Below are 27,865 nucleotides of genomic sequence, written 5' to 3' on the forward strand. Positions count from 1 at the left end.
TGTATTAAAACTAATAAAATTAATTGAAAGTGTGAGATAAATGGAAACAAACTCCATGAAGTGTTGCCAGTGGAGGAGTGGAGCTGGTTTCCTCCTCTCCCCAAGAATACAGGCTCTAATTGTGAATAGGCACAGTTATGAAGGTCTCTAAGGATTTGGTGGGCCCCAGGGACTAGCTTTAAAACAATGGCTTTGGACTTCAAGGTTCCCACCTCAATATCCTTGGAAATGGGGGCTATGTTTAAAAGAGGAGACATGAATCTTCATGTCTAGTCAGTGGGCTATTACTGAGAATGCTTATAAGGCCACAAAGTGATGAAAGGTAGAGTCGCATTCATGACATCATTACCATTCAGCCATAGGGGGTAATATGCCATTATTTCAGCAGATATTTATTGAGTGCCTTCCTAAGACACTGTACAAGTGCTGGGTCCTGAGGACTCAAACTCAGAAACATAGGCGAAGGCCATTGCCCCAGTTCTCATGGAACTGCCAGAGAATTAAAAACACAGACCCATAAATCCATGGTTATAAAACAGTTGGTAAGTGCTGGAGAACCAAGTTCAATGAGAGAGAGAAGTAAGCACAGGGTCCTCTGAAACCATGGAAGAGAGACAACTCAACTAGGGAATGTACTTGGCACTAAATGCCTAAGCTGAATTTTAGAATAACTGAAACAAGCTGGAGTGTCATTGGAAACAGTTAAAATATATATGGCATAGACATTCAGAAATTACTATAAATGCCTGCTGTAAACAACCAGTAGGTGCCTCAGCAAACAGCAGGTGTCAACGGGAAGCGGCTGAAAATCAAGCTTAAAATAAGCCAGGCAAAATCAAGGCAGAGAGGAAGAGTGTTTGAGGCAGACAGCATATTCAGAGGTTGCTCGTATCCCAGGTTTGCAAATTTCTCTGAGTTTGCAAATAGCGCACGACTGGCTGCACTTATATTAGATGGTACTGCCTCTCAGACAAGCATGCTGTTGCAAAACAAGTGATACTGCCAGGATACACAGACAAACCTGCAAATAAGGCAACAGGCCCCGGGGTATTGGAACTCCTTTAGGTTTTTACCCTTTGGACAACTACATACAGGAATAAGAAACTGGCATTAGTTAAGCTTAACTCCTTGTGAACCCACACAGGTAATTTAATTTTTAGCTATGTTGTTTCTGAGAGAGATGACTTCCACACTGGACGAAGCTTTGGCAATCCAAATGATAGATTTGAAACAAATGCTCTTTAACCATTTTGCTTCACCTTGGTTTCTCTCTTCTAGATTTCAGTTCTCATTTACAAAGTCATGATCCTGAGGCTGTGACAGGCACAGTGCTTGGTGCTGGGAATCCCCAGAGGGCAGAGCCTGCAGGAGTTTTTAGGCTGGTAGAGGAGAAGGATGGTTAAGAAATATGGCAAGTGCTGTATAGAAACGTAGACCAAGTACAAAGGGAGGACAGAGAAGGTTGGGGTGAATGCTTCCAAAGGCATCAGGGAAGATTAGACGTGGGCTTTGAAGAATGATTTCCCACTCTCCGTGAAAGTGGGGATCACTTGTGGTGAGGATATTCAGACAGCAAAAGAGCAGCCATTCCCTGAACTCTCGGGCTGACATCACCTGTTCAGAAGTCCACCTGCAGACTGCGGGGTGCAACAAGCTCAAGTGATATCCTACCTCGCCATCTCCACGCATGTTCTTCACAGATGTAAAGACAGTTCTGTTCAGCTTTAAACAGTAATTTTAAAAGTTAAAACCTAAGCATGTAAGAATTAAAGATTTTAAAATTAAAAAAATTAAAAATTAAAAATAAAAATCTAAGCAAATAGAGTACTTTGACAACTTCAGCATCATGACTTTATTTTGTAGTTAATAAAACAGTGGATTTTATGAAAGAGAAACCTCTAAAACATCCAGAATATTGGCATAATATGGGAAATTCAAAATAAGTTTCTAGACTGCTGACAATTTGATTTGATAAGCTGACCTTCATTGTTTCGCAGTATGAAAGTCTCTTTCAAATCTGTGTTCTTCCATGAAAATGAAATTTCCTCTCAATATCTATTCTTGAATTAAACAGCGTGCATTGTGCTTTCAGAACACCTCCACCTAAGATTATTACTTTGGAGAAAGGCTCTGAAGGATTGGGGTTTAGTATTGTAGGGGGTTTTGGAAGTCCCCATGGAGACCTGCCAATTTATGTCAAGACTATATTTGCAAAGGTATTTTTTTCCTTTTTACTGTACTTTTTTTTTTGTTTTAATGAAACTTAGGTGAGATTTTTTTTTAAATGTTTTACTTTACTTCACTTTGACACCTGAATGCATGCATGTATGCTTGTTTCATTTTCATCTTATAGAAAATTCCTGCACCACACAGGTGCAAGAAGAATTCTTTTATAAAAGTGGAATCACAAGAAGTATAATATTCTTTGGACCCTTTTACAAAAGTAGATGCTAACAGATTTCAAAGAGTGTCTTCTCTAAACAACCAGTATAAGGAGCATGGCACACTCTCTGCAAAAGCTCTTTGGCCTTGGAAGTATTGTTCTGGCTAGAACAAAGATTTAGCTTTCTACTAAAGAAAGATAGGAGAGGGCCATGGCATAAAGCTTTGTACAAGCCTGGGATCAGTGCAGCATTAATGGCTGCCCATCACCAAAACCTCAGGATGTTTTAGCTAAAGGTGGTTTTCTCTCTTCCAATAGTCTGCCGAGTACTTACAGGACAGCCCAGTGTGTTAGACTAAGGCTGGATAATGGTGTTTTTCAGGAGTTAATTAGTCCAGTTCATCCTACTTAATACACAGGTCATGGTGTGAATTTCATTATTAAAGTTGGAATCTAAATTCATTATAAACTTTTAAGATCTCTGAAAAGTATTCAGTACTGATATTGCAACTTTATTCTTCAATGCTTTTATCACAGTCATTTGTTTACTAATTGATCAAATTGCTTCCTGGTGCTTTATTTTCCTAAAGAAATAAAGGCCCTCAAAAAAGATATGATAGATTCTTTCTCTTTCTAGAAAGCTGTGCTATACCCTACATACAAGTTTGCTTTTACCTGTGCAGACCTTATCACTTGTTAACTGGGTCTGTGATCTGACACAGACTTAATCCTCCGGCTCCTGCTTTTGGAACACGTTAGGCAGCTGCAGATCTCCACTCCTATCGCCATCTTGCAAGATTGTCTGTTAAGGAGGCATGTTATTCCCAAACACACAGCTGGTGATGGATGAAAAGGAGAGGAAGGCAGATCAGAAACATTCTGGGACTTCCTGGATGGTTCAGTGGTTAAGGCTGCACTTACACCGCAGGGGAATCAATCCCTGATTGGGGAACTGAGATCCCACATTCCACACGGTGTGGCCAAAAAAGGAATAGATTTTTTTTTTTTAATATTTTAAAAAAAGAAACATTCTGGATAACAGTGCTGTCCCTGTCTGATAATCTCCAACGTGGATAAACCACCTATAGACCCTCCTTTTCCTAAGATAACACTGTAAGTAGCTGTGGTCATGATCTTTGAGGGGGTTGTTATGTGTTGCATTTAAAAGAGCCAGCTCTGGAGATAAGCACAGTGGAAAGGCAGCTCGGTGAGCCCCCACCTTTCAGCAAGTTCTGCCTGCCTGCCTTTGTCTCTGTAAAGTCCCTCCAGAATGTCTAATCATCAGCTCCCTTCCTACTTGTCTCTGGAGAAGGAAATGACACCCATTCCAGTATTCTTGCCTGGAAAATCCCATGGGCGGAGGACCCTGGTAGGCTACAGTCCATGAGGTCGCAAACAGTCAGACACGACTGAGTGACTTTACTTCCTACGTGTGAGGACATGGGCTACAGTCCCGAGAGAGGACAGGTTAGCTCTAAGGTCTTTTGCCCCGGGGCCTAGTTCAGCAGTCTGTGCCTATCCCTGTCTACACGTTCACAGAGACTGTGGAATGAGTCAGGTGCTGTTTCTCAGAACACCAGGACATGCATTGCTGGCAGGTTTTTAAAAAGAAACTATTATCAAATCAAGGGGGACAAGATTAGTGTGAATAATGAACAGACTGAAGCTCACACAGAATGCCCTTTTCATTGAAAGTGATCATTTAGAAAGCACCTACATAAGTAGTAACATTGTAATAAATATTGAGGATCCTTGGTATGTTTCATATTTTAAGGAATGGACCTTTTTGGTAAAGTAAGACACACATGAAATGAAAAACTGATCAGAAAAAAAAAGTTCCTAGGTACTAGCTTATAACCTACTTAATTCAGTGTCAGTAAAATATTTCAGTGCAAATTATCATTATTACTATTCATACAGTTTCATGGAGTTCATTATAATATATTTGATTTTTTGGCCACACCTCAAAGTTTGTGGGAGCTTAGTTCTCCAATCAGGGATTGAACCTGGGCCTCCAACAATGAAAGTACGGAGTCCTAACCACTGGACTACCAGGGAATTCCCTATGATAGGGTTTCATTTAATGACTCTCTTTCTTTATTTATCAGAGTGAACTAATACATCATAATATAAAAGTTTTCTATAGAGAATCAATAAACTAAAAGCTAGCAAAAGAGTTCTTTTAAAGTGAACTCTTTCTACAACATTTTGACACCAAGCTAAAGATTCCCCCCATAGGATTCTTGAAGCTCTAAGAACTATAGCTATATGTTTTCTATTTTTTTTTAAACACTGAACATATGTTCTATAAAATATTTATCTCTGATTCAGGTTTCTGGATCTCGGATGTCCACAGGGTGTGGGTTATTATGTGACCTTTTTGGTGTCCTGTGCATCTTTTAACAGTTCTCTTGCTCAACTAAGAAATTAATTTGGCCCATCCAGGTCTTTTTTTTCCCCCTCCAAAAGTAGGAAACCTCACAGGCTCTTAGGGCATATAGGATTTGAAAGGCTTAGTCAGTCTGATTAACAGGCTGCCAGGGCCTTCCGTTTTCTTTCAGGTGTTTGATTGAAAACTTCAAAATCAAAACCAGCTTTTGGTCTTAGTCCCATCAGCAGCCTGATTTTACTATAAACCAACATGGGATTGGCCTAAAGACTTCAGTAACCCTGAAAATCGAGGGAGCAGTTTTTTGAAGCCTGTGAAATCAGAAAACATGAGTTTGATCATCATTCATTTCATTATACTACCACAATTGTGCAGATACCCTGTGCCATACACTTAATCTTTGGAGCAGGCCCAAAGGTAGCTCTTTGAGCCCGTTTTACAGCATCAGGGAAGGGGAAGTGACCGAGCTGAGACACCGCAAAAGGGTAAGGCCATGTGTCCTAGCTCGATGAAAGTCAGTCTGTGAGCCATTTATTTCTTTCTTCCCTCGTTTAGCCTACAGATACCACACTGATAAAAGAGCAGAGGAGATACAGGTCAGTGTAATTATCAAGTAAACACAGCAACACCTGAAACAGTGTGCACATCCTAGAAAGCTGAAAAACCATCCTTTTTCCATTGGTGAAAATGAAAACTTGAAGAGCTTAACATGCTTTTTAAAAAAGTAATTACACAGGTATTTGAGTTTACTGAAGCCCTTAAATCTCAGCATGTAAAATTTATTTAAATAAAATTAGATTTATCCATACACACTTTCTTAGAAAGAGAAAAAATTGAATAAAGGTGCAAATTGATCTTGGTATTTTCCCCCCAGTATAATCCTGGTTTTGAGTTTTTTTATGACACCTTTATACAGGAATTCCACCCTTGTCACGGTTTTGAAATTCTAGGTAATTCTACCAGGTCAGGACCGCTACACTATGGGACACAGGTCCCTGGAGTGTCAGTGCCTCTTAGCTCGGCTTCTGCAGGAGTCAATCAGGGACCAGGTGCCTGCATGCCTTGATTAATTTCCCCATAATTCAAAATCATGTAGAGTACTCCTTTGGCATGAACTTTTCAAAGAATTCTCAAAATTACCCTGGCAGATGGAGAAAGCTTCCTGTGAATCATTTTCTATGTCTTGTCTTTCTTCACTCTTCCCGAAGTATTTCTAATAATATCATGATGTTTTTGATCCTCAGCTTTAGAATGAAAAAAAGCCCAAGTTTCACTTGCTTTGTGCCATGCCGAAGAGCCATGTATGACTGAATATGTAATGAAAGTAGTCATTTAGAAACTTGTTTAGGTGGATCAAAGATAAAGCTGACAGTTTTGAATATGATATTGTAAAATGTTAGAAATGCTCCACTTCTGTGTATTTACATATAGGACAGTTTTATTGAGATCTAATTCACATACCATACAGTTCACCCGTTTAGAGGCTATAGTCACTTTTGATAGATCACTACAGTGCTGACACCTTTTCAGTATAATGGAACCCTGTATGATGATGGTGTTGGCGATAAAACGAACACCAGATTCTGTTCTGCCTTTGTATGCTACATATTCATGAAAATGACATGATATGACATTCAGATCCCATTCAGGACTGAATATTGAAATAAAAAAAAAGTGAATGTCAGGACATTTCTAGTAGTATATTATGTAAACAATGCATAATTATAATTACTATTCAACCTTAGGTCAAATAACATCCTACATTTTTCTTAGTTTTCTTAATTTAAAAACATTACCTAGAAATCATTTTAATTGGTAGTTTTAAAAGTTTTCTTTTACTATGCACACCATAATATTAATATTATTTGAATATTCATTGCTTCACCCTGGTTAAACTGGAATGTTTCTTATTTGTAGGGAGCAGCTGCAGATGATGGCCGATTGAAGCGAGGTGATCAGATTTTAGCTGTTAATGGCGAGACTCTGGAAGGTGTCACACATGAGGAAGCTGTGGCCATTCTGAAACGCCAGAGAGGGACTGTAGTCTTAACCGTGTTATCTTGAGCCTTGGGTCACAATCACAAGATAGATGTGGTTGTAGAATATTCACAGGAAAACAAAGTTCTGAGAAAGGATAAAACCCAGCCTCAACTAAAACCCATCTCCATCCTTACCGTCCCAACCTGTCTGCTCAGGAAAGATGGCCTGGGTTTCACATGAATTTCCCACGTCGACCATAATGTTTCCCAGCATCTCTCATCTCTTGCTGAGGTTAATTTCCAACAGCTGAGTCTTATGCATTTTGCATTTAACATCAGTGTTTATCAACTAGTAGTAAGTGGTTCTGATTATATTTGCTTAAACGGAAGTTAACAACCTCTCATTCCTTATGGTCTTCTCTCCCCATCCTGACTCATATAGAGGCTGAGCAGCAACCAGATCACATCCGATGAACAGAAACAAATGTTAAGCAACTTGTCATCTCACTCCTGATTTACGTATGCTAATTGTCTCTTCAAATACGCCAGAAAACATTAGCAGTGTAATTAACTTAGCAGTGATCCCCGTGATGAAAAAGCAAATTCTCCTGTGGGAAATTACTGTGCTCTTTTCTGTACGACTTATCGTCAAATAAGTCTCGAATTCATTTCTCTGGATAGATCTTTATAAGTTAGTCATTGGTGATTATGATGAGCCAATTTGCAGACTGTAATCTAAAAATTTTGAACGGCTTTCTAATTGTTTTCTTAGCTACATAATTGCATACCACCGAGCAAATGTACCTTCTTCTCAGCAGAAACAGTTAGCATCCATGTTCTGAATTCTAACAATGCTAAGTTATGCTCAAGTCTGGAAAATTCATCTGGAGTTAATGGCATCTCAGTGGGCAGGCATCATTCCTACCCCTCAGGCTTCAGATGAAGAGGTGGAAGTCCCAGAACCACTGCAGAGATTATCAAGTTTTTACTAAAGTAAACCCAGTTCTGGATGGCCTTGGCATTGTGCAAAGTGGCGTGACAAATTGCAGCATCCCTCTCCTTGGCTCCATACCTGTCAGTGTATCAGCACAGTGGGTAGGAACATAGATAGAGCAATGCACTTAGCCACAGAGTGACTGAGCATATGAACTGAGTCTCAGAATCAGTCATGGCTCCTTGGTGAATATTTTCTGGTCTCCAGGGAGCCTCGCAGGTGCTGCAGTGTGCCTGCTAAGAAAGTAACCACAGCAGAAAATACAAGAATACTTTTAAAGTTGGTTAGGGCCTTCTTTTTCAGGTGTTAGCAGGAAAAGGGGGGAGATGCTTATCTGTGAATGTTATCGGTTCTTCTATAAAAAAAATGCACCACAAAAGATGAGTACCATGATGAGCAATAGAAGTAGGATGGCATTATTTGATGAAAACACAATGCTGCAAATGGTTTGCAATAATGATAAAAATATAATGGGCTCTAATTTAAATGTTATTTAATAATATAGATTTTAATTGAGAATTATCTTTTAGTAGAGGTAATCACAAAGTGCATTAACTCTTGTTGGAATATTTTGTGGCTATTCCAAAGTATAGAGTGCCTAAATTTTATGTTGAAAATGTCTTTCATGACTGGTATTACGTTTTCTGAAATTACACATGGCTTTTGAAATTTTTATTGTATCCCAACATGCGCAGTGTTATTAGAAATTGTCTTTCAGTGCATGAGAACCTATTAGCCTCAGAACGTCCTATGTTAATTGTATCTGCAAGAACACCTGAAGCAGCTAAGAAGAAATAAAGCCCAAATAAAACTTGAAAATGCACCTTAAAAAATATATATATACTTTTGAAATGTGATTCTGCTTGATTTTGATGGAATGACCATTAAATAGACATTTTTAAGTAATATACCGTTGTTGTGTTTCTTTACACATTACCCTTCTAGAACATGCTACTAAAAGTCTCTTGATAAAGGAACTGTGGTGCTTGATGCTCCTTGCAGTAAATTGATATAACTGGTGCTTCTCATAACTGATTCTGTCCCTGCTTGCATGACTAGTAAATAACTGCCTTCCTAAAACCTTTTTTTTTTTCTCATTAGAACTTACCAACAAGCTAAGAGAATGTGAAGATGTGAATTTGTGAAAGGAGTAGTTCTCTCATAGCCACATATATTGTTATAGCCTCATCATTTGGGCCGTTTAAGTGTAGGAATGATATCACTATTTAGAAATAGCATGAGGGGGAAGTAAACCAGGAAAGATAAAACTCCTGAATGTTTATGCATGAGATGTTTCCAAAAATGCTAAATAAACATAGTTGTCAAGGAGTAAATGGGGTTTAATTGTATATGTAAAAGTTTAATTCCTGCAACTAATTTTGTGTTTTTATCAGCTCTTTTGTTCCCTAATAGAAAAAGGATCAACTTTTCACAAACTTTTCCAGTGTCCTATTATAATCTAGGATCCATTAATAGCTATCTCATATGAATAGCCAGTATGTTATCAGGCATTAGAAGAGATGCTTTACAAAGGAGAGGATATAGCAATCCAGAAGGTGAGTCTCAGCATCACACTGCCTGAATTTGAATCTTGACTTAGTAGTCATGTGACCTTGTCCAAGTTAGAAAGGGAGAGCAGAGGGGATTCTCAGCACTACAATGAACCAAATTCAAGTAGAACTCTTAAATCTAGTGCCTGGAGTGGGTATTCCTTCCCTTCTCTAGGGGATCTTCCCAACCCAGGGATTGAACCCAGTTCTCCTGCACTACAGGAAGATTCTTTACTGTCAGGAAGCCCATAGTAAGTACTATATAAATATTAACAATAAACCTTCAATACCATTTATGGAGGTGGTCTGAAATTTGACACATACTGGAAATTAGTGGTTTCCATCATTAATGATGTTTGAAAAAAAATTTTTTTTTCTGAAGGTGGTTTAGCTCTGAATTGTTGCCCCAAATCAGATAGCAGAGTGTTTAACTGATTATAATGGTGTGAGCTTAAGTAACTAGAACTTGTGTTATCAAAAGGCTGAAACCAAAGCTTCCGGCATCAACCATGCCACTGGAATATACCTGGGATGGGGAGTAATACCAACTCCGTACACCTGTCGCCCACCTCCAGAACCAGGCAAGGCACTTCAATTACCATCAGCCCTCTGCAGGGACTTTTAACCTGGTATATACCTTCATTCCAAGAATTTGCAGTTGTAAACTATTGTTTTACTAACCTAGCCACATTCCCTTTCTTCCCTTGCTTCACACCCATCCGTTGCCAAAGAATTCAGCCTCCCCCATCAGATGACAAACTTCTTTGAAAACAGGGACTAAGTCCCATTCACTTTCATGTTAATTTCATCTGGTGTACTTTTCAAATTTTGTATGCCCCATCTTAAGATGTTTTATTTGGCTCTTTTAAAACGTCTTCCATTTCCCTCTTTATGTTCATGTTTTCCTATACATCAGAAGTCAGCAAACTTGATGTGAAGAACCAGGTGATATTGATATTTTAGGTTTTTCAGGCCTTTGCAGTCTTTGTCATAACTACTCAACTTTGAGTACTTCCCCCGTGGTCCAGTGGTTGAGAATCTGCCTGCCAGTGCAGGGGACATGGGCTTCACTCCCTGGTCTGGGAAGATCCCACATGCTGTGGGGCAACTAACGCCATGTGCCACAACTACCGAGCCTGTGCACTAGAGCCCATGCTCTGCAACAAGAGAGGCTACCACAATAAAAAACCTGGGCAGCCCAATGAAGAGTGGCACCCACTCTCTGCAACTGGGGAAGGCCCTTGTGCAGCAGTGAAGACCCAGCACAGCCAAAAATAATAAATATATAACTACCCAACTTTGCCATTATAGCATGGAAGCAGCAATAGACAATACATAAATGAACAAGTTGGCAGTGTTCTAATAAAGCTTTATTTACACACATGGGAAATAAGCCAAATTTGGCCCGTAGGCTGTACTTTGCCCCTGCTTCATATATGTGAATATACTTTAAGACTATAGTAATTAAGAGCCTTATCTACTATAGTATTCCATCTTTGCTATACCTGGAGCTCTCTCTATTGATTGAATTAGCTTTCCTGATTATGAAAGGGTCTTCTCTTTTGGCTTCTTTGCATGTCTGATAATTTTTTTTATTGGATGCCAAGTATTGTAAAATCTACATTGCTGTAGATGGATTCCATTGCGTTCCTTGAAACAGCAGTGGACTGTGCGGTTGTGCAATTATGTTAACTCGTGCTTAGTTTGATCCTTTTAAGTCTTGTTTTTAGGCTTTCTTAGGGAGGGCTAATGCAACTGTTAGGGCTCATTTTGTCCCACTATTAAGGCATTATTCTAAAGTTTCTACCCAGTGCCTGTACACTAGGAGTTCGTTCCACTGTGACAGATTGAAACTATCCAGAGCCCTGTCTGAACTCCACGTGGTTCTTTCCTGGCCTTGAGGTGTTCCCTCTCATGCATGTGCAGATTCATATTCCAACCAAGACTTTAGGGGCCCCTCTGCAGGGCTCTGTAGCCCTCCACACAGCTCCCTCCTAACAGCTCTCTGCCTTACAGCTCACCCACCCTAGCCTCCCTGAGCTTTGATCTCTCTCTGCTACTCATGGAGTCTCTTTGGTTCCCCTTTCCTGGGTTGTAACCTGGGTACTGCCTCCAGGCAGTCAGCTGGGGCCCTTGTAGCCCTTCCCTTGTTTCCCTTCTATTGGGCATTAAAATCCAGCGCAGCCTGTTGTCCAGTGTCTGAAAACTGTTGTTCTATGTGTTAATGTCCACTCTTCTAGTTGTCTACTACAGCAGGTGGGCAATTCCCATAGGATTTAATTCATGGCAAAAATCCTGTATCCTTGACCTAATCAAAAGGATTTAAGATGTTAATAAGAATCGATTTCTCACAGCATGATGAATCAATCTTCTATAATCTTTTGCACTTAAAGAAGTGCTCTCCCTGTAGGCCCCCTGAGTTTCTCCCAGTTTCTAGAATCAACAGCCCATTTGACTCAGTTCTTGGGTTGCTTCTCCCACACATGTCCAGATGAGCTAGGTAGATCTCTCTTCAGAAGCACATTTGATAAAGATCGGGATTCCCACCATCTTTTCTTAGAGGATGGAGCCACATCACCTTTCTTTACAGCGCTGGATTTCAAACTTTATAAGAAGTGGAAACTTTCTGTCCCCAATTCCCCTCCCCAATTTTATACTTTATTTATACTCCTATTTTCCTATTAAAGTCAACCAGAATAGTGAGACTTTTTTGAACACACAATTTTAAATTTAGGTAATAGTTCCAGTTTTATGTCAGCCTCGTGCAAATGTTAAATTTTTGACAGCTTGACTCTCAAACTTCAGATTCTCTATATTTAAGTAAAGATGAAAAAAGAAACATTTCACTGTCTGCATAACACCAAGATAAACTGAAATTTGGAAGACGTGTGTGTGTGTGAGAGAGAGTCCCTAACCTCCGCCCATTTTGAGCAGCGCTTCCATTTCCAGTCACTTTAAGGAGGAAGAAGCTGTTTTGATCTTGGGTGCCTGAGAGGCTGCTGTCAAGTTTCAAGGCCTGTGCTGGCAAAGTTAACATAGGAGGAAACATGTTTTTCTGATCTTCCTTCTAGAATCAGATTTTAGAAATTGTGGCCGCCTCAAAATTGGTTCCCAGGCCAGAATACTTAAGTGAGTTGCCATTTCCTTTTCCAGGGAATCTTCTCAACCCAGGGGTTGAACCCACGTCTCCTGCGTTACAGGTAGATTCTTTTGCTGCTGAGCCACAGGGAACATTTGCATCAGTAGGCTTTGAGTTAGCACATTGCCTTCTGTAACATAGGTGGGCCTCATTCAATCAGTTGAAGGCCTGAATAGAATAAAAAGTCTGGCCTCTCTGAGCAGGAAATTCTCCTGCAGCCTTCAGAGTCCATCTGCAATACTGACTCCTGGGTTGTGAGCCTGATATCCATAATTGCATGAGCCAGTTCCTTAGAATAAATCTTTTATGCACACACACACACAGCCTATTGGTTCTGTTTCTCTGGAAAACCCTGGCCAATATGACGCCAGACAGGAAATTTCTATTTTCTACCTTTAAAAACAGGTGAATCCCATCATTCAGGGTGTGAGGCCTGTGGGAACCCATTTTCACACAGTTATCCTGAAGTTCCTAGAAAAATAAAAGAAGTTTCTGGAGTTGAGTGGTGGGTACCCCTCACTCCATCACCATCTCTTCTGCTCTCCCAGGAGAGGAATGCCGAGCCCAGGCTCTCCTGCAATGCTGCTCAAGGTTTAACCACGGACAGGCATCAGCTGCATCACCTGGGAGAGAATTCTGAAGTGCACCCTGCCCTGGACCAACTGAATTAGAATCTCTGGAGTGGGGCCCAGCATGCTGTGTTTTAGCAGACTCTCCACTGTATTCATACACACAAAAGTTAGAGAAACACTAGTTTGGAGCTCTCTCCTCCCTTTCCCTTCCAGTCTGTGGTCAGTTAACAATTGCTGAATTGTTTTTGGTAAATATAAGCGGCCTCCAACTTTTAGAGGCAGACAGGAAAGCAGGCCTCCTCCTTCACCACCTTGCTATCTGAGGCATGCTACACTGACGGCAGATTGGACTGAGTCAGCCACCTGCATAAACATTCTTCAGCGGGCACACAACGCACAAGCCCTACCTGTTTGGAAAGTTTGGTGAGCTACCCTCTGTCTTTTTAGGCCACTGGTTCCTAACTTTGGCTGTACATTAAAATCACCTGGGGGAAAAAAATCACCTGGGGATATTTTAAATACTCAGTGCTTGCACTACAGCTTCCCAGGTGACTCAGTGGTAAAGAATTCATCGGCCAACGCAGTAGATACAGGAGATGCTGGTTCGATCCCTGGGTCAGGAAGATCCCCTGTTATTTCCAGTATTCTTGCCTGGGAAATCCCATGGACAGAGGAGCCTGGTGAGCTGCAGTCCATGGGGTTGCAAAGAGTTGGACACGACTGATCGAGCAGGCATACCACACGGGGCATGGGGACAGAGGGGAGAAAGGGTGAGATCCAAGAATTTTTTTTAAAAGCTTCACGCAGGGATTCTCCTAACCCTGCAGACAGGGTTAAGAATGAATGTTTTCGATTTTCCCACAAACACCTGGTTTGCAAAGTTTCAGTCCCAGCCAGCTGCAACAACATTGAGACTTTCTGTCCCACAGATAAACCCTTCCTAAGGAGAGGGTGGAGGTGAGAGGGGACATGTAGAGCTGAGGGTTCTGGGTTCCGACCTAGAAGGCTGCCCTGACGGTGTCAGGTTTTAGATCCCTAGGGCCTGTTTAAGCAAGCAGGGAGGGCTGCCTCTTCCATCCTCCCACCAACTGCAGCTCTTGTGCACATTCATTCCACTAACTTAAAAGTTAACTCTAGGTAATTAATGTACCCTTTAGTGTAATTTTACTTTTTTTCCCCTTTACTTTCTAAACTTTAATTTTTTTTTTTTTTTGCAGTGTACTTCTAGATGATGATGCTTGAAGCCATCCCAGGAGTATATTATCTTTCCCTTGCTATTGAAGCCATTCCAAAAGTATATGGTGTTTCAAATGCTAATTATCCATCTGTGGACCTAAGATTCCTTCTATGGGTATAGCTTCAAGGTTAACTCACCACCTTGGGGTGTAGACTAAAGCTTGTTTATCACACTGTATTACAGTAGTTATAGAAGCTATCATAAAATCTCCTTTGAAATGCTGCTTCCTCCAGGAAGACTTCTCTGACCTCATAGACCTGGATAAGTCTCTCTCTTCTGCTTGGGGTTCACCCTGAGCTTCCTCTATCATGTCAACAGTGGGAGAGCTGGTATCTGTTAATCTGCCTCTTGTTCATGCCAAATTCTGAACACTTTGAGGACATAAACAGTGTCTTTCTGACTTGTATCCACAGCACCTAACACAGATCGAACCCACATCTCTTACATCTCCTGCATTGGCAGGTGGGTTCTTTAGTGCCACCTGGGAAGCCTGTACTGCTGGCACAACACAAATGTTCAGATATTTGTTGAATGGAAATATCTGTCAAGGCACTGTGCCAAATACAGACTGATCAGTTTTAAAGATCTGTCTGCAATTTTCTTTGAAATGAATTTTTTTAAAAGATGGATTCATGGCTGAATGGATGATATATAGACAGCTGTATGATATAACAAATCTAATGGATGTTCTCTGTGAAATCTTTCAACTGTGCTGTATGTTTGAAATTTTCTATAATAAAATATTGGGGTTAGGGGAACCCAGTGAATCTTCACAGTCCTTCAGAATAGGCATTATTGTCTCCACTGTTTAGAGAAGGTGAGAACTAACAAATAACAATGGGGTTGGGGTACAAGTAGGACTCGCAGTCTCTCTGCCAAACCACCTCCCCATCTGCTCTGGAACAAACTCCCGTTCTGCTGTCAAATAGAATGTGGACCCCAGGAGCCAGTAAATCAGTTCTGACCCACGGGTTAAACAAAAGGCCACAACAAGCTTGTTTTGGACTGAGGCAGAGAGTGGGGGTGGGGCTCCCTGTTTCCTTAGGGGCTAGAAGACTCCCTTCCCGGAAGTGTCCTGACTGCTCACTGGACAATTCCTTACATAAAAGCCCTGCGGCCACAGCGAGGGCTTCCCAGGTTGTTAGGTGTGATAGCTTGGCAAGACAAAGATGCATTAATCGTTGTTGTTGTTATTGTTCAGTCGCTGGACTGCAGCACGCCAGGCTTCCCTGTCCACCATCTCCCAGAGTTTGCTCAAACTCATGTCCATTGAGTCGATGATGCTATCCAACCATCTCTTCCTCTGTCGCCCCCTTCTCCTCCTGCCTTCAACCTTTCCCAACATTAGGGTCTTTTCCAATGAGTCGGCTCTTCACATTAGGTGGCCAAATTATCAGCTTCAGCATCAGTCCTTCCAATGAATATTCAGCATAGACTTCGGTTAGGATTGACAGGTTTGATCTCCTTGCAGTGCAAGGAACTCTCAAGAGTCTTCTCCAGCACCACAGTTCTAAAGCTGTAGCTTAAAGATCAGAGCGGGGCATAAATGACTCGCCTGAACCACCACTGTGACTTCTCTCCCACCACCTCAGAGATGCATGTCCATATCTGAAGTTTAATTACTGCTTTCCAACCCTTCCTTGATCACTGGTTTTCTAGTGACATGTGAAGATTCTAACCAGGTAGATTTGCCAGGTGTTTGGTTCGCGGCACGCTGGTGAGGACAGGATACACGCCTCCTTGGCAGGTTGATTCTCTTTCACCCACAGAGTCTGGAAATGAAATCCCGGTTGGGGCCAAGAACACCCAAACTTGTTCTCTTCTGGCTGCGTGTGCACCCGACAGCCGCAGCCTGCGAAACCGGAGACGGTCGCGCGGGGGCGCAGGAGAGATGCTGCGAGTTTCGGGAGTCTGCAGTCTGCGACGGTGCAGCAGGGGGAAAAGTATGTTTAGCTGAGTCTTCAGTAACTGGAAGGGGAGGTGAAGGATGGCGGGGGAGTCTTGGTAGAGTGAAAGCTTGCAAGACCTCCGATGCGGGCAGAGCTTCGGAAGGTTGGAGCTACCATACCGCCAGGCTGTTAAAAGTACCGGATGATAGACATCTTCCTCACTGCCGCTGGTAGTTCAGTTTATGGCCAGGTTCTGTTCCTTTCTTTGCAAGCTCCGCTTTTCCTTTAACCAAATTGCCTGGCCCTTGACAGTGAGCAGTAAGCTGGAGATGTTAGGGTTTCAGCCACTGGGACACGTAGTTCAGTCCTTAAGATCCACCCCACCTCCACCCCCGCTTTTCTCTTCCTCCCTCCCCTCCTGTCCTGCTTCCTTTCAGGACCTACATTCTGGAAGAATCTTGTTGCTGAAATTTATCATTTTACTGTGTATTTTAAATAAAATTGTTTTGTGGGATACACTTAGAAAGTTCTAGAAGATGTAGAGTTGGACTGTGAAGAAAGCTGAGCGCCGAAGAATTGATGCTTTTGAACTGTGGTGTTGGAGAAGACTCTTGAGAGTCCCTTGGACTGCAAGGAGATCCAACCAGTCCATTCTAAAGGAGATCAGCCCTGGGTGTTCTTTGGGAGGAATGATGCTAAAGCTGAAACTCCAGTACTTTGGCCACCTCATGCAAAGAGTTGACTCATTGGAAAAGACCCTGATGCTGGGAGGGATTGGGGGCAGGAGGAGAAGGGGATGACAGAGGATGAGATGGCTGGATGGCATCACCGACTCCATGGATGTGAGTTTGAGTGAACTCCAGGAGATGGTGATGGACAGGGAGGCCTGGCGTGCTGTGATTCATGGGGTCGCAAAGAGTTGGACATGACTGAGAGACTGAACTTAACTGAACTGAGCAGTCATTGAAATTGACTTTAAAATAGGGACCTCCCTAGTGGTCGGGTCATTAGGACATCACCTTCCAATGAGGGAAGTGCTGGTTCGATCACTGGTCAGGGATCTAAGATCCCACTTGCCAGGAGGCCAAAAAACAAAACATAAAATAGAAGCAATATTGAAGCAAATTCAAAAAACAAATTTATTGAAACAAACAATAAAGATTTTAAAAGTGGTCCACATCAAAAAAATAAAAAATTTTAAACAAAAAAAGCATGTGAGGTAAGACAAGACTTTTTCTCTTACTCATGTAACACTTTGTAAGATTGACTATGTTAGGTTCAGGAAACACAGAACTGAATGACACATTCCCTTCCCTTGAGTTGCTCAGTCTAGAGAGGTGGCAGATAAGGAAACGATTGCAGTAGAGGGGATGATAGTATGATGGAGGGAGGTGATGCTACGATAGAGGGAAGAATGGAGTGTTATGGAAGTGCTTACCGAGGCTGCAGGTGCAGCCAGAGTTGATTGGGTGAATGGGTGATGGGGTGTCCAGGGAGAACAGCAGAATTTTCAAAGTGAGAATTGAGAATGGTGAGTTCAGCAAACTACCAAGTCAAGGGTGACCAGAACATAGGCTGTGAGAAGTGGAAAGAGCTGTAGTAGGCAGACAGAGTCCAAATCAGGAAGGACCCTCTAGGCCACATGACAGCGTTTATGCATCCTTGGGTCACTGAGATCATTTAATCTAAGCAGTTTTGTGATTGTTTTTGTCCTTTAAAGAAGTCCCTATAATAGTGGAGTAAGAACAAAATTTCTGTCTGCCCTAGTGTCCAAAATATGCTGACATTCCCCTTTGGAATCAGTTTGCAAGTTAAATGGGAATAGAGAAGGGTAATAAACCTACTAATTGTGAGTAAGGAGGGCTAGAGTAAGATTGAAAACACAATAGCTCCCTCAGAAGAGGGATGTGTGGGTGAACCATCCAGATAAGATTCCTGACCTCTCAGATTGTACAGTCTGGAGTCAGCATGAGAGCCTCCAGGAGGAAGGAAAGATGGGTGAGGTCCAAGGAGCCTGGAACCATCACTCACCCCTCTGACATCTCAAGATTCCAGGTCACATTACTTGTTGTCATAGGTATTATGTTTTTTCTTTGAGATGGAAGAGGGAGTCAGTTATGAATTGTGCTGAAAAACCAAGTATTTTTCTATTCTTTGGTTCACTTCTGGAAGCTGGATTAAGAGAACTTCCGTAAACCCTCCAGAATCTGTTCACCCCCAGGTTTCTTCATCTCAGTAAAAACCTTCACATCCATCTAGTAGACTTCCCAAGTGGTGCTAGTGGTAAAGAACCTGCCTGCCAATGCAGGAGATTTAAGAGATTAAGGTACAATCTCTGGGTCAGGAAGATCCCCTGGAGTAGGGCATGGCAACCCACTGCAGTATTCTTGCAGGGAGAATCCCATGGACAGAGGAGCCTGGTGGTGGGCTACAATCCAGAGAGTTGCACAGAGTTGGACACTACTGAAGCGACTTAGCACACATCCATCTGGCAGGCAAAATAAAGACATTAGAAGTCACCCTAAAATCTAAGCCACCCACCAGAACTGTTGACTCTGCTCCTAATGCATGTCTGTAGGATGCTCACTTTGTTCTGTCTCCAAAGCCATCAGCCTGTTTCTGGCCATCATCATTTTTGCCTGGAGATACTTCTAACTGCTCTTCCAGTTTTTCAGTCTCTCAATGTTCAATTCGTAACTCTGTAGAATCCAATAACCTTCTTGAAATGTTCATAGGTCCTTGTAACAACTTCCCCACCCCTGCTTCAAACCCTTCGTCGACCTCAGGATAAATTCAGCTTCTCTTAACATGTCCTAGGATGATCTGTTCTCATCAGCATTTCCCTTGCTGTTGCAACTGCTCTTTCAGTTCCTCTTGACCCAAGTTCCCGACCCAGGACCTGCACTCAAGTTCTTCTTTCCACTTTTGTGCCCAACTCCTCCTCCTCCTTCAGCTCCAGGTGTGATGACTCCTCAGAAGGCCATTCAAAACACCACAGTAACCTAAAACTCCTTGTCCTTCTGGTATTATTATTTTCATATTAGTACTTAGTTCTTTGCCTTCATTACACGTAGACAATTGTGTATTCATTTGTGTTTTGTTTGTTTACTGTATGGCTCCCCCACTGATTGCAAGTGGAAAAACAAAGAATGTTTCCCACTCTCCAGTTCTACAAGGATGTCATTAGCCATTGCAGTCACTGGCCAACAGTGCACCCTGAGAGGAATTAAGGATGAAGAACAGGATGGGTCACTCTGAGCTTTGGAAACAAGCCCCTTAGAAAATTAGATACATTTTAGGGGAAAATTATGCAATATTTATGAACCTTTCTATCTTCACAAACATACAAAAGCGCTAAAATCATTGACTGAGTTATCTGTCCCTCATGACTGGCAGTAACCTTTTGCTGAGAGGTATGCTTGACTGTACATGTTCCCTAGCCGAGATTGTATTTATTCTGGCCTCTTCCCCTTCGTCTTTGGAGCAGTGCCTCAGAGCTATTTGAGGAACAACTCTTCACAGACTATATTCCTCAGCAAAGTCCCAGAATAAAATGGAAACTTGCAACTCTTATGCTGTGTGTCTTTCTTTAAGTTGACCCAAGCTTTGTGAAGACAGGGACCATGACTATCTTTCTGACTATTGTATATCCATCCAGCTCTTTACACATTGCTTGCCATGCAGTAGATGCTTGATTAATATTAGTTGAAAGTATGCTTCCCTGGTGGCTCAGACAGTAAAGAATCTGCCTGCCATGCGGGACACCTAGGTTTGATCCCTGGATCAGGAAGATCCCCTGGAGAAGGAAATGGCAACTCACTCCAGTATTCTTGCCTGAAGAACCCCATGGACAGAGGAGCCTGGAGGGCTACAGTCCATGGGGTCACAAAGAGCTGGACACAGCTGAAGCGACAGAGCACAGTAGCACACAATTATTTAAATCCTTCTTGATTCTCCAAAGTTATAATTTTTCCTTCATTGATATTACAGAGAGACATTAATGTTTAGTGGTTATGTGCATGGACTCTGGAGCAGGAACACCTAGATTCAAATCCTGGCTCTTAGAACTCTGGGCAAAGTTACACTGCTTTAGTGTCTCCATGGACTGATACCTACCTTATAGGATAGCATAACATAGGATGATTACATGAATTGGCATAGATGTACAAGCACCAGTGCTTGGCCCATAGTAAAAATGAACTATTATGACTATGTCTGTACCTTGTGCATTGCTTTATTAATGCAAGCATCGCTTCTTTTTGCCATTATTTTCATACCTATATCATTGTCTAGGTCATGAATTAGATTGTTGCTTACTTCCTACTCATGAAGTCTCAAACAGTGCCTGATCAAGTCGGCATTCAATAAATATAAACGTAACAAGGTATATTACATCCCATTCAATTATAACTCTCCTATTATGGAAACTCTTCATTAAAATTAGATTAATAATGAATAATAAATCATCAAAATTTAAGATACTTTTTGTTTTAACCTGCAAGGAAGAAAAAAGGAAAACAAAGAACACAAGTAAGAAAGTATACAGGGGGAGGAAAGAACTCTTGGGTTTCAAAATTCTATTAAACATTTAGAAGGACAGATTTTATGATTCTAATTAGAGACTATCATGTTTGTAGAGAAATTGACTCCTGTCATCTATGCGATTCCATGTTTTTGTACATTCTGCCTAAAATGTATTAAATCAGGAAACAGTGAGCCAGTAATATTATCATGAATCAATCCAAACCATAATCTTTTCTAGTGTACACTAAAGGAATAATCAAAGTTGTACACAAAGATGAATGTAAATGGATGGTCATACAAATACCACACTATGATAGACAAAAAACAGCCTAAAGGTCTTCCATAAGCCAAGTGGGGACAATTAAACATGACATGGCACAGAGTAACCCAGGAGAAAATGTTGCAGCTAGTTCAAAGCATATTTTCAAAGAAATTTTTGTACTGGCTACACAAAATTAAAAGGCACCAAAATAAGATTATAAACTGGTTTTTATTTGGGATTATATGTGATTTTAAGTTCCATAGTTTCATCTCTAATATATTTGCACTTTCTAAACTTTTATTCTTTAGGAAAAAGTGCTTCTGTTTTTACTTTGTGATGCCATGTGGCTTGTGGGATCTTAGTTCCCCAACCAGGGTTCAAACTCTGGCCACTCAGCAGGGAAAGTGCTGAGTCCTAGCCACTGGACCACCTGGGGCTTTCCAAAAGTTTGTCTCTTTTTCAACCATGAAATGATTTTAAACAGTCATTATTCATTTTACAATTTGGCATTCATCACATTATTTTTAGTGTTTCTCAAGAGTGTAGTCCATAAACAGTTTACATCAGTATTCTGGTGTAGGCAGATATACACTTAGGAATCAAAATCTGCCTTTTCATCTAATTACACAGGTGAGTCTTCACTGAACACATGTTAAAGTTCACAAAGTTTCAGATTTAGCAGCTAGAAGAGAAAAACCTGCACTTGACATTAAAGAACTATAAATGGAGTACAACCTTAAGAAATTGTGAATCACTATATTGTACACTTGTAACTTATATAGCATTGTACATCAACATATTTCCATATAAAAAGTTTTTTTAAAAGAATAGTCTAAAAAAGTTATACACACACATGGCCAGAAGATGGAGCAGGTTTTCTGTTTACCTGATCCATGTCTTCAGAATGAAATCTTGTTCAAAATAAATTGCTTGATCTCATTACATAAATCCAAGTAAGCGTCCTCATCCTGAAATGAGAAATTAGAATCTTTAATATGGGATGGGATTAGGCATCCTTTTTCATAGGACTACTCTCCTCTAGAAGTGTAGTCCATAAACAGTTTACAGAAAAAGAGTAGTAGGTTATGATATGGCCCAGAACTGTACCTCACTCCAAAGTAAAGCTCTAACCAATCCCTTGTTTTATCTTAGCTTCAAAGTCAAGGCCAGTTGTTAGGAAAACATCGTGGAATTTAGGAACAGCAGGAATGGAAAAAAAAAAAAAAAGGGACAGGGTCTCTAGTCCTAGGCAGGTAGAGATGATGTAACTGACTCTCTAAACTGTTCTTTTGCCTCCACTCTAAGTCCTGGCATCAGAGGCAGAGCCCACCATCTTGGCACCGCCAATGAACAGGAGTTAAGTAGTTAATGGGAACACAACACCAACAACAGCTGCAAATGCCTTGTCCCTGAAGAAGCAGCCCCCTACGACCCCTTCCAAGAAACCCTTCCAAGAAACTTGCCCAGACCTCCCCTGCAAGTGTGACTGACAGCATTTTCTACCATTCATAGAACGTTTGCTTGCCTTTATCTTTTCAATCAGCATGTTATGTTAAAAACAATCTATTTATAAGATCTGTCTTTCTCGGAGATACTAGAGTATGAGCTACCAGCCATAGGCTATTAAGTACTGCTTTCCTACCCATCAGCCGTAGACTGGGGAGAAAATCATTCACAATGGCAGTAAATATAATTGCTACTCAGGGATAATATTAACCAAAAGAAAAGAAAATGTGTAAGACCTATTTGAGAAAAAGGGATGCCAAAATTTTAAACAAATTATAATAGCAATATTAATAGTAAATGGTTTACCATCTTCTTCTTGCTTAGTCGCTCAGTTGTGTCTGACCCTTTGTGACCCTTTGAACTGTAGCCCACCAAGCTCCTCTGTCCATTAGATTTTTTAGGCAAGAGTACTGGAGTGGGTTGCCATTCCCTTTTCCAGGAGATCTTCCTGACCCAGGGATTGAAACTGCTTCTCCTGTGTCTTCTACATTGCAGGCTAATTCTTTACCCACTGAGCCAAATGATTTACCATAGCACCATTCTGAGCATTTTTCCATATTTTGCTTCATTTAATCAACAATCCATGAGATTGGTACCACAGTACTTCTCATTTTACAGGAAACGAAGGTATAAAAAGTAGCTTGCCAGATGAGATTTTATCTTCATTGCTGGAAAGGTATATACATATATATCTTCCCCAATTGGTTTTAAAATATTTAACTCAAAGCTTATGAAAATCCCTGAACAAGGAAGTTTCACTGTTGTAAAAGGTTCATATTTTATGTATAGTGCTTAAGTTCTTGAAAAAATCCTAAAGAATGTTCATCCAGTGTTGAAGTTACCTTTGATTCTTTATACTTTCAGGTATTTAACAAACTTGTTGCAACATGCATGTATTGCTGAATTTTAAGCATTGTGAAAGACATTTTACCTTAATTATCTTAAATTCTCCCAATATGGTGAGGTAGGTACTATTTTGCCTTCATAGATTTAAAAAATGGAAGCACAGAGAAGCCTGCTCACTACTTTAGGTCACACAGCTGGTAAAGTGGTGGTTTCAACTCAACAGCCTAAATCTAGATGGATAAGTGCCTTAATAGCAGAAGTCCCAGGGTGCTGGGACTCAGAAGGGTTCCTAATTCAGGCTAAAGAGTCAAACAAGGCTTCCTCTTGTTTGATGGTCATCAAAGAACAGTGCTTCCGCATAGTATGTACACACTAACTATTTGACAAATAAGTTGATTATCCTAGCAAAGTGGGTAGAATTAGGGTGAGGAAGGGCATCTCAAGTAGAGTAAGTCTTAGCTCCAAATCCAACCTGGACTTCATTTCAAGATTCTGGTGCTGCAAGTCTAGGAATGACTCTCCTTTTGGGGCCTAGTGTATTCTGGCAGGTGCCAGAGGTGCCAACTTGATAATCAAGCTGGAAACAGGCCAAATCTTCTATGCCGACAGTCCAGACAAGGCTGAAGAGCTGGTAAGACTCAAAGAGGAACTGGTGCCAGGCAAGAAGCCCAGTGCAAGGCTCAGCCTGTTTGCTCAAACCCCCTGGTTAGCTCATTTACTGTTTCCAAAGTGATTTCCCTAGGATCATTCTGCACCAAGTAGGGACCTAAGGGGCAGTGGTTTTCAAATACCTTTTGCTCGTATTCCTCACAAAACATGTTTTTACATTCATATCTAAAATTTTTGAATCATAAGTTTAAATAGTTTCAAAAGATATATTTTTTCTAGTGTTTTTTTTTTCTTTTCTTTTTTTTTTTAATGTTCTGAACGTACCTTCAGTGTGTTTTTGTCAAAAATGGGTTTAGTTCATCTGGATTATGGAAAGTATTCTTATAAACAAATTGGCAATGCCAATCCCATCCGACAAGTCATACTTTCTATTTTCTTAATTTTTAAAAAAAATTAATTATTTATTTTGGCTTCACTGAGTCTTCGTTGCTGCTTGCAGACTTTATCTTCTTTGCACGGGCTTCACATTGCAGTGGCTTCTCTTGTTGTGGAGCACAGGCTCTAGACCCACAGGCTTCAGCTGTTGCTGCACTGTGGTCTCAGTAGTTGTGGTCTCTTGGCTCATGGGCTCTAGAGCTTCAGGTTCAGTAGTTGCAGCTCACAGGGTTAATTACCCCACACCCTGTGGTATCCTCCCAGACCAGGGATCGAACCCATGTGCCCTGAACTGGCAGGTACACTCCCAACCACTGGACTACTAAAGAAGTCCCAGACAAATCATACTTTCTATCAGGAAACTTAGACTTCACATTTTAGTTCAAATAATGGTGTTGATGTACATCTTGGAAATATGTATCTTACTTCTGATTCTCAGTCCAATAGAGACAGAGATGGAGGGAGAGAGGGAAGGATGAATGGATACATAAAGGGATGTATGTACGAATGGATATATGGATAGCTGGATGAATGGATGAGTGAATGGACGGATGGGATGGAGACGTTTGTTGCCTGGATAAGATGAAGTACCTCTTCTTTCAATATTTCTTATGGAAGCCTCTAAGCTGGGCATGTTAGGAATTCCTACTGAGGAGCAGGTAGTCTCAACCAGACTTTTATACCAGGAGGAAATGCCCCCATAGTGAATCTAGTGATCATTTCATAAAGAGGGAAGAGAAAGATTGAGCAAGAGATAGGGGAAGGTCATACCTCAGTCATCTTCTCAGGCATATCATGTGGAAGCTGAGATACTGGAAACCAAGGCTTTTAAAGGCTTGGTTTAATAAAAACTAAGGCTTTTATTCAGGAGCAACAGGGCTGTGGTGCTGTGATCTTGTCCTCAACTTTTCCTCCCTCATGCTCTTGCACAGACTCAAAACTGAGAATGTGCAAAGCCACAGAGAAAATGGTAGGAAATTCACCATGGCTGTTGCTGGAAAGAGCAATTCATAAATGTGCTGGTCTCTTTTTAACCTTCCAGTTCAGCTTCATATTGTATCTTGTGTAGGCTTTTATTCCTGAATGCTGGCTAAAATTCATAGGCTTAACCTACCGGCCTCAAAAATACTGGGTAGTTGCAATATCTATCTACATCTTTATAATAATTGGCTGTGTGTTTTTATTTATTTATTTTAAATTGACATGATGAGGACCTCACCACACAACTCCATTCATACAATCACAGAAAAAATACCAAGAAGAAACCACCTCAGCATCAAGAGCTAATTCTTATCAATGGAACTGATGTATCAAAAATTCTTTTCTTTTTTTTCAAATATTCTTTCTTATAGCCAAGGGACTTTGCAACAAAAACTGAATGTAAGCATGTGAGCATCAAGCATTTATAAGTTTTTGGTATTATAATGTTGGCCATAATTAATCAACTCTCTCTTTTTGAGGTATAAAACAATATAAACTGAACTTTTGAGATTAAGTACCATTAATATTATAAATGTTCTCAAATATGAGTTATAAATGATGTTATAATGTGATTTCTTTTGTTTTGTGATTCCTACTCTTTTTGTGTGAAACTTGTAGGACTGTAAGCTGTGTTAAAGATTGTAAGCCTCAGTGGCCAAGGTGAATGTCCATATTTTTTGTCTTGAAAAGTTGGCTGGGGGACTGAAGCTGTCTTAGAGGGATAGGCTAAGAGAAGTCAGATGAGTGGCACAAGTCACTGGAGCAGGAGAAGCAACTGATGAGTCAAGGTCCCCTCCCCAGGGGTAAATGTTATTCCTTAAAATGAGACGCATCACTGAGGACCTGACTACCTGCTGAGAGCTGCTGCAGACGGACACTGTCAGAGGCCCTGGGAGCGGAGGCCCGCTTCCCGCTCACACTGTCTGGAGACCCACTGCAGACAGCAGACCACTGCTCCTGCCGACATGTCTCCTGCCCAGACTTCTCCTTGGAGAGGTTCCCTATCCTCTTTGCTATATTCCCAACTTCGACTAACATGTCTTGCATGCTAATTGCTTGCAATAAACCGAGTGATTTGTGAACTGAATATTGGCCATGTTTTATTTATCTCCAAGCCATGATGTGTGCCTGTACTTACTGCTGGGCCCTGTGACAAACATTGGGAACTTTCACTGAACCAAACTTGGGTCTGCTTGCCTGCATGTAGTAAAGCCAATTTACTGACCCTGGGTTATGGTAAAGAAAAGTATAGGGCACCAAGCAAGGAACCCAAGGTAGCTAGTGCACAAAATACTTGAACTCCCTGATGGGTTTCTAGAAAGCGGTTTTTCTTGGAAAGCATTTTAAAAATCCAGGTGAGGGAGTGGAGTCCCAGGGTATGTGATCAACTTGGGCACAAGTTTCTGGTTGATTGATGGTGAGATAACAGGACAGTGTCACTTTATCAATCCTCAGGCTCCAATAGATCTATGGGCTATGTGCTCATGGTCATCAAATAGTGAATTTCTTCTGTTTGGCAGAGGTTTTAGCATCTGTGAAGCAGCTCAGGAAATGTGCAGCAAATACTATTGTCTAGGTGCTTCAGAGAGGAACCGAAGCAGAGGATGGGGAGGGCTCTGTCCCAGGAAGGCTGCATAGAGTCCAGTGTGATTACAGAGCCATGGAGAGAAAAAGAGGCAGACATTCCAGGGGACTGGGAATGATTAAATGTGGAGATGGAAGAAAAGAGGGAAGTCAAGGTTGACTCCTGGGGTCATGGCAGGAAAACTTAGCAATGAGTGGTGCCTTCATCTCCTTGAGAGGCTGGAATCCTGGCAGTGGGGTAGGGGTGGAGCACAGAGGTGCCCGAGAATCAGAGCTGGAGGTAGAACTCTGTGGTTATGGACTGGAAATCAGCAGTGACTTCTGGGCTGCATGAAATATCCTGAGGAAAACCGCTAGACCATTCAGGTATGACCTTAATCAAATCCCTTATGATTATACAGTGGAAGTGAGAAATAGATTTAAGGGCCCAGATCTGATAGATAGAGTGCCTGATGAACTATGGACGGAGGTTCGTGACATTGTACAGGAGACAGGGATCAAGACATCCCCGTGGAAAAGAAATGCAAAAAAGCAAAATGGCTATCTGGGGAGGCCTTACAAATAGTTGTGAACAGAAGAGAAGTGAAAAGCAAAGGAGAAAAGGAAAGATATAAGTATCTGAATGCAGAGTTCCAAAGAATAGCAAGGAGAGATAAGAAAGCCTTCCTCAGTGATCAAAGCAAAGAAATAAAGGAAAAAAAAAAAAACAGAATGGGAAAGACTAGAGATCTCTTCAAGAAAATTAGAGACACCAAGGGAACATTTCATGCAAAGATGGGCTCGATAAAGGACAGAAATGGTATGGACCTAACAGAAGCAGAAGATATTCAAAAGAGGTGGCAAGAATACACAGAAAAACTGTACAAAAAAGGTCTTCACGACCCAGATAATCACGATGGTGTGATTACTCATCTAGAGCCAGACATCTTGGAAAGTGAAGTCAAGTGGGCCTTAGAAAGCATTGCTACGAACAAAGCTAGTGGAGA

At 41.2% G+C, this 27,865-nt stretch overlaps 1 protein-coding gene across 3 annotated transcripts in view; it reads left to right on the plus strand.

Annotated features, from left to right (window-relative positions):
- The window catches only part of PATJ (PATJ, crumbs cell polarity complex component), a 386,097-nt gene extending 377,444 nt beyond the window's left edge, over positions 1–8,653 (plus strand). Inside the window, exons 44-45 of one of the 3 annotated variants that reach the window (XM_018044918.1) lie at positions 2,075–2,216; positions 6,690–8,653. In XM_018044918.1, coding sequence (XP_017900407.1) covers positions 2,075–2,216; positions 6,690–6,836 — 289 coding nt within the window. In that variant the 3' untranslated portion in view covers positions 6,837–8,653. The remainder of the gene's footprint in view (positions 1–2,074; positions 2,217–6,689) is intronic. The other 2 variants (XM_018044920.1, XM_018044927.1) reach the window with 2 other exon arrangements.

This window comes from Capra hircus, chromosome 3 (genome assembly GCF_001704415.2).
Source record: "Capra hircus breed San Clemente chromosome 3, ASM170441v1, whole genome shotgun sequence".
NCBI lineage: Eukaryota > Metazoa > Chordata > Mammalia > Artiodactyla > Bovidae > Capra > Capra hircus.